The sequence below is a fragment of the Protopterus annectens genome, chromosome 14.part0 (genome assembly GCF_019279795.1).
Source record: "Protopterus annectens isolate FY-2018-M chromosome 14.part0, PAN1.0, whole genome shotgun sequence".
Taxonomy (NCBI): domain Eukaryota; kingdom Metazoa; phylum Chordata; order Ceratodontiformes; family Protopteridae; genus Protopterus; species Protopterus annectens.
This window is the reverse complement of record NC_056748.1, coordinates 326147052-326160456: the sequence shown is the minus strand read 5'-3', so window position 1 is coordinate 326160456 and position 13405 is coordinate 326147052. Positions and strand designations below refer to the sequence as shown.

General features: G+C 38.9%; 1 protein-coding gene across 5 annotated transcripts in view; it reads right to left on the bottom strand.

The window, feature by feature from the left end:
- The window catches only part of ATE1 (arginyltransferase 1), a 2674296-nt gene that overhangs the window by 2231143 nt on the left and 429748 nt on the right, over nt 1-13405 (bottom strand). For all 5 annotated transcript variants that reach the window (XM_044056055.1, XM_044056058.1, XM_044056057.1 and 2 more), the window contains exon 5: nt 2696-2956. In XM_044056055.1, coding sequence (XP_043911990.1) covers nt 2696-2956 — 261 coding nt within the window. The remainder of the gene's footprint in view (nt 1-2695; nt 2957-13405) is intronic.

Sequence of the window (13405 nt, the reverse complement as noted above, 5' to 3'; positions counted from 1 at the left end):
GGAGCTCGGATCTCTAGCTTGGAAAGCTGCCGGCTCGGATCCAGAACGGATCCGATACCCACAGGTTGCTGATCAAATGAAGTTAACTACTTCAGATCAACAGTTGCCATTTAAGTTCACATAATTCCAAATGCTCAGGTACAATCCTCCCTTGTGAATCAAAATTAGCCCAGTAATCTCCTATGAACATATGAACTTGTTAATATAGTTTGATTAATTTTCTATAAAAGTAATCTGCCTGTGTCACAAATGATAATTCAATAAAGGTGTTTAAAATAAACAAATCCATCAGTCATGTATACCATTGTAAATACAAGTCAGCATTTTCCTTTTTGTTTTTATAAACCTCCCCTGTGTATTTTCAATGAATTTATATTATGGAAGAGTAGTGTAATACAACTCACTCTCACAATCTTACTTTAAAGAATACAAATCATGCATGAGCACTACACCTATGACTGTCATCAAGCACTGAAGATGCTGACACTGATCATGCATTGTTTTTTCTTTCTTCTGATCCTTACTGACCTTCTAATTCTACCCTGGTGACCTGATCAATCACCAATTTGCTTTCCATGGAGCAAGAGCTATATGGAGCATTTGTTCCTTCAGAATGACAGCTGAGTAAACCGAAAGTCGTAGGAGTCATCTGCATGTCAGAGACTGGGCCACCTTCTCCTATAGCAGCCTGCAAGTAAGGCAACCCAGCGGTAAGTGATATACAACTGCAGCATAACCTTGCTAAGCTCACTGCTGCAGGTGTCACTACCGCAACAAGTGAAGCTGATAGCCTTCCCACACGATGGGTGAGCTAGCGGTGGTTAATCAACATGATCCTCCCCAGACCAGTGCATCCAGCACCTGTGCTGCTAGGTGTACACAACGCATCTGTGGTAGACTCAGAGCCTCATTCTCTATGTCAAGGGATGGGTTAAAGACGGAGTGATTGTTGACAACAGGAATGCATAACTACAAAATCAAGAGAGCCAATCCTGCTTTATAATAGAGACAGGTCAGCTAAAGATGTTGCAGTCGAGAGGTAGGAGAGATGTTTAGGGATAACAGAAGTCATTAAAATAAGACATATTCTGCCTGACTCTATGACACAGAGGGTTAAATCCATGTAACCTAGATCACTTAAGTTCAAGGATAAGCTTAGGTGCTAGAAGAGCTGGACAGAGGAAGAATGAGCAGCTTTTGGCTTTCCTATCTTGGGAAGAGAGAGAAAATAGATTTCTGTTTACTGCTGTGTATCGAGTGTTTTCTGACCGTAAAGCAGGCTACCATTTATTCAGCAGGGGCAACCCTGAGTGGTTCACTCAGCATGGTGATGCTCTGATATCATATGTACATTTTTCACCAGTTATAATTTCTCTAACCCCTGCATACGCAAAAGCCCCTCTCACTATGACTACATACATAGTGTTTCACTTTCTTGACTCTCACCCTAAAATGCGAGGTAGTGTTTTCACATGCCAGGACCAATGAAGAGACCATTGCCTAAAGTGGGTGGGTCTCCATAGGGATAGGGCAGATAGACACAGTACAAAACAAAGCACATAAAAATGCTTGATCATTCTTCATTCTAAAGATAATAGCCTGATAGCCTGGTTTTATTCACCAGAGAAAGGGATTTCCATATGGTTCATAAGAGAATAAAACAATGTGAATCGACAGACATCCTTATACTGAGGTGGTATAAGTAAAGCTGAAAACAAAACCAACACAACTTCAGCTGCCACAGACACTGCCTGTATCACACTAGATTTGTAATGGGGGGATCTGTTCATCTCTGGCTTAAGTATTCAAGTCAAAGTAAGGTGGATCCGACAGTACCAAATAACTTCTACAGGTACCTTGATGTCATTCTGTAACCCAAAGCATTAAAACCACATTTAACAAAGAGCTGCATTAAATCACTTCAGGTAAAAAGCAACAGAAAACATGAAGCTGAGATCAGATAATGACAACAGTAACCATTTGATATTCCAAGATTCATTAGTACGAGTCCTAGAACAGTGAGACTGAATGAGAGAAAATGCACACTGCTGGTTCTCAGAGTACTCCCTTTAATCTCAGACGGTAGTATGTCCCCCTGCACAAAGCAACTTTAAAGGTAGTACAGTGATGTTTCATACCTGCTGTTCTTTATTTTCAATTTTATTTATTTACTTATTTTTTTGTAATCCAGGGGCTCACACTTACAAGTTATGGAATAAGAATAAGGAGCCAATGAAGAATTTTAGAAGTATGCTGTACACAACAGTTTCAAGCAGAAAAGACATGACCTGCTGGAATCAAAAAAGAGTATGTCACCTGGGAGAGCAGCCAGGTTGATAATATAACAACTGTATGTAAAAAGACAAAGATTAGTAGAAAACAATAAAAACTCTCAGATTAAAATGTTAATAGTAGAACTCAATAATGCCTAAATTTTCCAGATTCTAGCATAATAACCAAAATATTAATTGAACAATTTATATTTCTTTAAGGAATGCGTTAAACTCTATAACATAGTTTATTTATAATTAAGAAATGTCATTCTGCTACATTTATCAAGTTTAGTCCGGTTGATTCATGACTATAATCACATACAAGGGTTGGTCGCAGGATATTGCACTAAATGGTTTTAATTAATTGTCCTGATCAAATGTTCCAGCTTTTATTTGGATTTAAAATGAGATGCTGTTATTACCTGGCTTTGGTGTTCTGTGAGGTGTGGGTGTAGCTCTGCCTGCAGTGCTTAACTTCGTGGTATCCGATGGCTCATAGGCACTGGATTCCCCTTTGTCAACACTTTCTTTCTCTTCCTTCTTTTTTTCAATTTCTTGGACAGGTACTTCCACATCTAAGTCATCCCCTGAGATAGTCAAATCGTGCTCAGTAGCTTTGCATTTGTTTAGCTCAGGACTAGGTTGTCCTCCCATAATTTCAAAGCAGGATTCCATTGCTTCATCTTTAATAAAAAAAAATAAATAAAAAGTATGAGCACATTCGTATGCTGTTTCTCAATGACACATCATAAATAATATAACCCAAAGGTACACAGTTAAACAAAGACAGAACTACATATTTAACACATACAGACAAACATCAGAAAAAGGCAAGCTATTAACGCACTAACAGTTTCTAAATTAATATTTTCTTTACAGGGATGGTTTTCCCACTCCCTCCTGTAGTATCTAGGAGTCAAAAAAGAAGTAAATAAATCAAAACAAAATTGTTCCAGTAGGAGCACGTAAAACAGGAATTATGTTTGTATTTCAAGGGGCTAAAAACATAAGAATTTTAGACAGCAGTAATCTAGAAATTTATAACCAAATATTAGTTAATATTGTCCAAACACCTTTATTGCATTATCACTTGTGACATAGGCAAATTTACATTCACATAAAAGTAATCACACTATAATTAACATAAATATTTTACTTCATATATACTGCTACATATCATATAACCTAAGCAACATTACATAAATTATTCAATTACTGCTTTTTTTAAGCAAGAAACATCTTTATTAAACCATCATTTATTCAGTAGGCAATCATATGTTTATATAAATGAAAACAAAAAACACTGAAACAATCCTAGTTGCAAGCACTTTTCATCACAAACCATAGTGACACACTCCCAGTTGCAAACATTATATACATCACTTATAATCTAACCAATATTTTTCAGTCAAACATTAAATTGCTTAAGTCCTGCCGCCTTTTAAATGTCATTCCTCCATTGTATGGATTGTTCCCACAATTCACATTTTTTCCTATGTAGTTTGCTCCTACTCTTTTCTGAAGATCTCAATTCCAGTTGTTTTACCTCTGTTACTATATTCACTATTTCTAGTACAGTTGGTTTACATTTAGATTTCCATTTTCTAGTAATTGCTTTTTTAGCACCCACCATTAGTAGACACAGCAAGGCATTACCATGCCTAGGCAATTCTGATTCTGTATCATAGCTCAGAAAAATCTCCATCATTAGATCAATTGGCCCACCCAGCATCCAAGACAGTGCATCCTGCAGGGAATCCTTAAAGTCCACCAATTCACTGCACTCCCAGAAAACATGTTCCAACTACCTCTTTCTTCCCTGTCGCATACAAGCACTTTTAATACTAATATGATTATTTAATTAAAGCAGTGGGGAACTGGTATGCAAATTTGCTAGAATTAAAAGTGAAAATACTTAAATTATAATGGTTATTTTACCATGGAATGAGATTTAAATGTCAAATGAAGATCTTTTTTTCAGAAGCTTAGAATTAGCAAAACTAACTACTACTACTTCTCCTTTCAGCTTTTCCCGTTGCCACAGCAGAACAATTTTCCACAGAACCCTTGTTGCGAAGCGGCAACGCTAACTGCTGCACCACCGCAGCTACCCGCAGAATTAGCAAAACTAACAGTACAGCAAAAAATAAATAATTGCTGTTTTCACAGACTGCCTCAGGTAGGAATCAAACTACAAACACAAAACTTTGAGGGCTGAGTCAGGTCACTTATATAAGGCTCAACAAAACAATCAGCGGTTTACCTACTAGTTACTGCAAGATTACCTTATAATATTCATGTTCCAAAACAAAGCATGTGAAAACTTCATTGTATGAATGATGTTAAAACCTTCTTAGTACGAAGATACACAAAGTATATCAGGCAGCTAAACTATATTGCCAGCCGAGCAGTTGTACTTGACATAAAATACATTCTCTCTTTCCTTTTGGTACACTAAACTTTCAGCTGCACAATAAATGTAATACAGCGAAATAAATTTTAAAGGGCATTATCAAATGGACTGTTTTGACAGGAACCATAATATCATCAGGCATGTGTCAAACATTCCAAGAAATAATTTTAAAAAGGTTGCCGAACATTTTTAGTATGAATAGCATGACACTTCAGTACAAAGCTATACAACTGCACAGCTGGCAGGAAAATAAAAGTGAGGTAAGAAGTTGCCACCACAAGAAATGCATTCCCTCCTGCTTTTCAGTATTACAGAAACAAGCCTTTGGTTGAACAATGAACATAGGACTGTAAAAGAATTTTTAAAGATCATTACCAAATGAATTTTTCTGACAGGTACATTGATCAAACATACATTTATTTTATATATTTAACATTTGTTTACTGGGAAAGTCAGACTGAGACAGAGCCCATTTTCAGTGGAGGCCCTGGGAGAAATGCTCTAGATGCAAGTCTTTGAAATGTGGGAGGATACTGGAGCACCCAGAGGAAACTCATACAAATGCAGGGAGAACATGCAGACTCCAAAAAGAAGGCACCCCAGCTGAGAATCTAACCGAAGAACCTTTTCCTGTGAAGCGACAATGCTAACCACTGCTAAACTTCATTTAGTGCAATATCCTGTGAATAACCCTTCTATGTGATTATAGTCAAGAATCAAAAGTACATATGTGCACAAGCCTATTAAAAAAACATTTTAAAGAAAAGGACATGAAACATGTTTAGTATGACTGATGTTAAACCTGCTTAGTAACGGTAAACCTGGAATCGATGCAACACTGTAAGGTGAGCAGTTGCACCTGATGTGAACACACTCCCTTTTTTTTTTTCCATGTTGTCTTTTGCTCATCAGTCCCCCCTTCCAGGCTAGTTGAACCATTTATTCTCCATTACCAAGGCAAGAGTCTACGAGGCAGGACCGTCACAGAAACGGCTACCTAGGGTAGTTTGAGCTCCCCCCCCCCCCTTATGTCATACATTTTCACCACAAACGTTTGACTGGAAGAGTGAAAAAGGGATGTGCAATGGGATAATGGTCCTGCTCTTGCCATCCCTCACTTCTGTAAAGCTGTCAGCAAGCAGCCCTACCCCCTTCCCTTAGTTATGGGAAGTGATCTCCCAAGGTAACCATAGGAGAAATAACACCTCCCCAAGTCCTTCCAGAGTGTACCAAACCCTCTACTATCCCTAGGAAAGGGACCAGATAATGCCCCTTCACTCTTATCCCTCCCTGCCTGGCTGCTCCAGTGCCAGGGCTAGTACTAGAACCCTGATCACCTGGGTCACAATAACAGCTCTATCCCTCTGTGCCACAAATCCATGCAGTTCACTCTTTTCAGTACCACAGTAACAAGCTGCTGGTTGCACAATGAATGTGGGACAGCAAAATCAGTTGTTAAATAATGTTACAGACATTTTAAGCCAAGTTCCCCGATACAGGTAGACCCAAATGTGCATATATACCCAACCATTCCAAGAAGCAACAATTTTTAGTATGGTTAACTCCACTATCAAAAAGGGATAAAGCTCTGACTGCAACCTAAGCGTCCCAAGTCTGATCACAAGCTCAGTTACCTGCATTATGATGAGGCTTATCCTGTTCATCTTTGGGAGGAAGTCTATGTCTGAGCACACACCATTACTGAAATCCTTGTGGAGACAGGGCTCACAAGAAGGGTGCAAGCTTTCAAGGGGAAAATAGTGTCAACTGAATACACTGCATGTGGAGGTGTGGCTGCACATCACAAATGCCATCTGCATGCTGACTTCTTTTAGGCATGACCAAGCACTAAGCAGAGGAAGGCAATAAAGAAAAATTCAAGTTTTGTCCAGCTCACAGATGAGAGTTTTATTTCCTGACTAGCTCAGCCTTTGCCCCAGGAATGAATGGGCCATAAGGCTCATGGTCATATGGACGAAACAGGTTCATAGAAGGGCTGGAATGGTCAGCATGAGAAAAACACACACAAACAAAAATTGGTAGGCATCCCCCATACACACACGAGTACCTACAGAATACCTACAGAACATACCAATATATGGACAAATGACCCCAGTTTCTCTTTTTTGCTTATTTAATGACAACCCCCCAAAAAATCATTGTATATAAATTAATCAATGAGAGGTAAAGCGCCATACAACTTAAAATAATGTCACAATCATTATGCCTGTAATTTAAGTTGTACAGTGGATATAAAAAGTTTACACACCCCTGTTAAAATGCAAAGTTTCTGTGATATAAAAAATGAAACCACGATAAATCATTTCAAAACTTTTCCCACCTTTAATGTGACCTATAACCTGTACAATTCAATTGAAAAACAAACAGATCTGTAAGAGGAAATATATAAACAATAAACGTACAATACGTTGGTTGCATAAGTGTGCACACCCTTAAACTAATACTTTGCTGTGTGTCCACACCCTTAAACTAATACCTTGTTGAAGCACCTTTTGATTTAATTACAGCATTCAGTCTTCTTGGGTACACACCAGCCATCAATTAAAGAGACTCTGATTAACCCAGAATAAAGTTTAGCTGTCCTAGTAGGATTTTTCCTGACATTTACTCAGTTGCCTGCTACAGCAAAAGCCATAGTTTGCAGAGAGCTTGCAAAGCATCAAAGAGAACTCACTGTTGAAAGGTATCAGTCAGGAGAAGGGTACAAAAAAATTTCCACAGCATTGGATATACCATGGAACACAGTGAAGACAGTCATCAAAAAGTGGAGAAAATATGGGACAACAGTGATGTTGCAAAGAACTGGATGTCCCTCCAAAATTGATGAAAAGACAAGACGAAAACTGGTCAGGGAGGCTGCCAAGACACCTACAGCAACACTTAAGGAGCTGCATGAATTTCTGGCAAGTACTGGTTGTGTACTACATGTGACAACAATCTCCCGTATTCTCCAATGTCTGGACTATGGGGTAGCGTTGCAAGACAGAAGCCTTTTCTTACACAGGAAAACATCCAGGCCCAGCTAAAATTTGCAAAACAATACATCAAATCTCCCAAAAGCACATGGGAAAATGTGTTGTGGTCTGATGAGGCCAAGGCTGAACTTTCTGGCCACAATTTAAAAAGGTACGTTTGGCGCAAAAACAACACTTCGCATCACCAAAACACCATCCCCACAGTGAAGCATGGTGGTGGCAAGTATCATGCTTTGGGTTGCTTTTCTTCAACTGGAACTGGGGCTTTACTCAAGGTGGAAGGAAATATGAACACTTCCAAATACCAGTCACTTTTGGCCCAAAACATTCAGGTGTCTGCTAGAAAGCTGATAAAGAGGAATTTCACCATGCAACATGACAATGACTCCAAGCATACATCCAAATCAACAAAAGAATGTCTTCACTAGAAAAAAAATATTTTTGGAATGGCCCAGCCAGAGCCCAGACCTAAATCCAATACAAAATCTGTAGGAAGACCTAAAGAGGGCTGTCAACAAGAGATGCCCTTGCAATCAGACAGATTTGGTGCACTTTTGAAAGGGAAAGCGGTCAAATATTGCCAGGTCAAGATGTGTCATGCTGACAGACTCCTACCAAAGAAGACTGAATGCTGTAATTAAATCAAAAGGTGCTTCAACAAAGTATTAGTTTAAGGGTGTGCACATACAACACTTATGCAACTAGCGTATTGTACTTTTTTTATTTTCTATATTTTTCCTCTAACAAATTTGTTTTTCAATTGAATTGTACAGGTTATAGGTCACATTAAAGGTGGGAAAAGTTTTGAAATGATTTATTGTGGTTTGATTTTTTTATATCACAAAAACCTGGCATTTTAACGGGGGTGTGTAAACATTTTATATCCACTGTATGTTACCTTTCCAGCTACTACAGCAGCGTAATATCATATCTTTACTGTATTCAAGTATTACTGACAAAGGTTTTACAGTGGAAGAATGCATGCAAGCCTTTGCTTGTAACACTTATTTAGTATGGTTGCAGTTCATCCTCCTCAACACTAGGGATGTTCCAGCTTCCAATTTGCTCAGGACTGATCTATATTTTCCCAGGTCTTAATGTTCTCCTAATTACCCATAATGCATTGCAGTCTGCCTTCACTCTCCAGATCTGCAGTAGGTCACTTGTAGGTGGAATGCAGTGCACCATAGCTCTCGACCAATCACAGACAAATCTCAACAGAATCAGGGACAAACCAAAAATAATTGTGGACACTTAAAATATTCTGCAACTCTAATTATTACATTATTTATCAAGTGCAATTCACCACCTTTTCTCCAACAGTCACCAGTTTTAAGAGGGATTAAGAGGGATAGACCAAAAATTTGAGTCAAAGTCTAGGACAGTTGAGAGGTATGTAGCCCACACAGCAACCCCTTCTGCCAGGCAGGGAGAAAAGTCAGAAATGTAAGGAGGCTAAACAATGTCCATGCAGATCTATTGCTATGACATGTACATAACTTGTGAATTGCTTTAACACTATGGCACACTCCCCAGCAGCCCTTCCTTTGTGGCATCATGAAAAGATTTCCTAAATAATTATGGCTTCAAAGGAAGACATGGAACTAGAAATCATATCAACGTAGAAATGCCTTGTGAAAGTTTTTAGACAGGGTCAATTCACTGTAGCACATATGTTAGCTATGCAAGCAGTTTTGAAAGCTTGGGGCACAGCCATGTCCCCTGTGGAATGGGCCCCTTGGTTGCACTGTTAATTGTTTGTACTTTTAACTGTTTTCCCTGTCTTTCATAATATCCGATACTTTATCATTGTAATTATCTGAGTGCGATTTTGCATATCTTGTGCCCAATATACTAGTGGCACAATAAACAAATAACTGAATCTTTCCTGAAATAATTTTATTCCCTCTATATTAAAACAAAAGTGTCTATGCACATGCAGTATACTGGGTAGTCTCCTTTACTGGAATAATTATGAAAAAATATTAGAAGACAAGTAGACTGCTCAAGACTGGTTTCTATAGCTACATTAGGCATGAAAGTAGAGTTTCTATGCAGGACTATCCTATCTTTGTGAAAAATTAGGGAAGGCTGTTTGTTTTAGATACAAGGGCCGAAGTTAAGACATTCTTCCAGCTGAGGCAATGATCACCAAAGAGAGTTTTCCACTGCAGAATTTTTAACTCTACCTAAGATGCCAAATCCAAGGGAATAAGCATAAGGTTTTTCAGTAAGAAACAGATGTCCCATGGAAAAACAAGTTTGTTTAATGTGGATCTAATTACAAAGGCATCCTTCCATAATAGCCTTATAAACCTAAAGAAAAGCTAGCAGCAAGGTATGCCCTTGATGCAAATTCAAAACAGCAGACATAGACCTTTATAAAAGAATAGCTCAGACCTAAATCAAAGATTTATACCAGGTATTCAAGTAGCATAGCAAATGGAGCTGAAAAAGATTCAGCTCCTTCTCTAATGCCCAAATGGAAGCATGTATTTATTTACATTTCAATGCACTCCTAAATAATAGGCTTCGCGCAGATAAAAAGATATGCATAACCTTACTAGGGTAATCTGCATCTCTGGCCATTGCTGGAGGTGGAGTGGAGACACCAAGAAGTTAAACTGAGGGAATGAAGAGATGGGGTAAGGCTTTCCAAATAGTTGAGTTAGCAGGGTTTTGATGGGCTGTAGGTTGAGAGGCGTCTTCAGCATATGAGGCCAGAACAAGGAGAACCAAATTTGTTGAGGAGAAAATGGGGCAACAAGAATGGCCTTGGCCTTCCTTACTCTGGCTATGAACATGAATTTGGGAATAGTAAAGGGTGGAGGAGCATACAGCAGACAAAGGTCACTTGGACTAGGCAATCCCTGGGCTACTATTTCAGAGGGTAAATCAGGGAAAAGTACCTGGCAATGGTGATGGAGGCAAACAAACTGCTGTGAGAGCTTTCCCTACTAGTAGAAGATAAAGTTTCTGCCATACTTTAGCTGAGGAACCATAGATGCAGCATCAGCAGACAATGACTTAAGTCTGCCCACTAAGGGGATGACTCCTCTATAGATCAGGGTGTGTGATATACCTTTAAGAAGCTTTCCAGTGAAGCAGCACATGCATGTAAATATTGAGCACATGCAAGCAAGAGTTCCATTTTAAGTGAGCAGCTAGATTGTGAGCATGCAAGTATGTAGTCAGTCATTTAGACAGTTTAAGTTTAATGTTCCTGCCATTCATCTTGATGTATTTGTATACAATAAACTACTTAAATGAACACCCAAGTCTCAAAGTTTTCTTAATGCACATAAGAAGAGTGACATGGTGTCAGAATGGGATCCAAAGTTACAGCCATGAGGCAACTGGTTAAAATTGGAGAAATATACAGGAGTGGATCGTCTCTACTGCTCAAATAACTATTAAAACAGGTCAGAAACAAATTCTAGGTACTAAAACTTGCTTAAATGATTTCTTTCACTATAAATATAAAACAAAGCACTCAGAATGCTCAAAACATGTTTCTTATTAAACAAAATGTCTGAAACTGCAACATATTGATAAACGTATCTGAAATGGTCACGAAAATGTTTGAAACACTATTTGAATCGCATTAAATGTACAAAAAAGGGAAACATGAACATGTCTTGCTATATGCTACTTTTTTGCATTAACTAAAGCTATTCAAAATATCTAAAGTGGGCAAAGTGTTTTCAAGTGTGTGAAGTATTACAGCACAGTTATTTTGCAAACTACAGTTATTTCAAAAATATTTTGCAGAGTACAGTATTTCAAAAAGTTTATTGTGCATCTGATTATTAAAGGTACCTGGTGTGTGTGAATGATCATACATAATTACAAGAGCAATTTTGCGTTGTGTTTAACTATAATCTGTGGGCATGGTAGAAGATCCGGATGCTTATGTTTGATAACAATATTGCAGAAAATTGGAGTGTTTTTGAGCAGGAATAAGATATTTTCATACAGGATGCTTTTTCCTGACAACTTATTCAGCTTAACTTATTTGGTTCAGAGGCCATTGAAAGAGAGCGTTCATTTGTGTATGCACCTGCTGTGTTTGCAGGGGAGGGGGATGACTGCCATACTGTGGTACCGGCTGAAACAAGGGAAGACCCAGAGTGCTTAAAAAAAGAAGTTATGTACTTACCATAACGTTTCACGCGAGTTGTTCTTTCTGCCTTCATTCTGACTGATGGGTTCGGAGCCAATCCTCAACTCTGAGTCGGCCTATTTGCAAAGCTCGAGGTTTCTAACAGCTCGAGGCTGAAACCCTATCTCATAATGCACCTCCACCTTCCCCAGATATTGTTTGCTGCCAACTAGTGCTAATATCTATACCAGATATCAAAGGAAATTACCTACACAACTTGTGACAGGAAACTCCTCAGAAGAACCAAAACCAAACAGAGCCCCTCTCGAACTTCCAGACAATGGAAGGGGGTAGGTGGGGGGGTTGTAAGAATGAAGGCGAGAAGAACAACTCACATGGATTGCTATGTTAAGTACATAACTTCTTTAGGTGAAGTTGTTCAATCTCGCCTTCATTCTTATTGATGGGTAGCGTCCCCAGCACCACAATCTTGGGCGGCTCACGGGAGTACCTGTCTAAGGACAGCAGAACCAAATGAAGCCCTGTCCCTAGAGGCCTTGTCTACTTTGTAGTGAGTTATGAAAGTATGTGGCCTAGACCATGTGGCAGCTGCAAAAATAGAATCAATGGGTAGTTTGGCCAAAAAGGCTATGGAAGTAGAAACAGCTCTGGTAGAATGAGCATTGACCTTATTCTCTAAGGAAATGTCTGCAGTGTGGTATATGAAGGATATGCAATCAGACAGCCATTTAGATATGGCAGATTTAGATACTGCTGCACCTTTCTTGAAATCTGAGAAGACGACAAACAATTGATCAGATCTCCTATGGTCTTTTGTCCTGTCTAAATAGAAATGAAGCTGTCTATGGACATCACGTTTGTGAATCATATATTCCAAATGATTAGTGTGATTGGGAAAGAAAACAGGTAATTCAATCGCTTGATTAAGGGTGCATTCTGAACAAACTTTAGGTAAGAAGGAAGGGTTCATCCTGAGAGAAACCCTATCTTTGTGGAATATCAAATATGGATGCTTAATTGAAAGGGCTTGCAACTCTGAAATTCTGCACACGGATGTAATGGCCACCATGAAAATGGTCTTCCATGAAAGGAATTTCAGCTCACAGGAAGAAGCAGGTTCACAGGGTGGAAGAATAATTTTGGATAGGACTAAATTCAGATTCCATGGAGCAGTAGGTGATCTAACTGGTGGTCTTAGATGCACTGTACCCTTCAGAAAAGCTTTTACCATTGTGTGAGACATAATATAATTTCCTGATTCACCTATATGGAAATTGGACATAGCAGCCAGTTGCACACCAATGGTTGCTGCTGCAGTTCCTTCATTGAACAGTTTGGTCAGAAACTCTAAGATATTTGATACAGAGGCAAGAAAGGGATCAATATTGTTCTGCTGAGCCCAGATTGAAAACCTCTTCCACTTACTGAAGTATAGTTTCCTGGTTGAAGATTTATGTGAGGACAAAAGTATAAGTTGAGCTTCTGCTGATCAATTTTGGAACCTTCTGGGAATTGGAGCAGCCAAGCTGTCAGTTTGATGGACTGAAGTAAAGGGTGAAGAGCTCCTGATGAATGGGTCAGAAGATCCGGCACTGGGTCC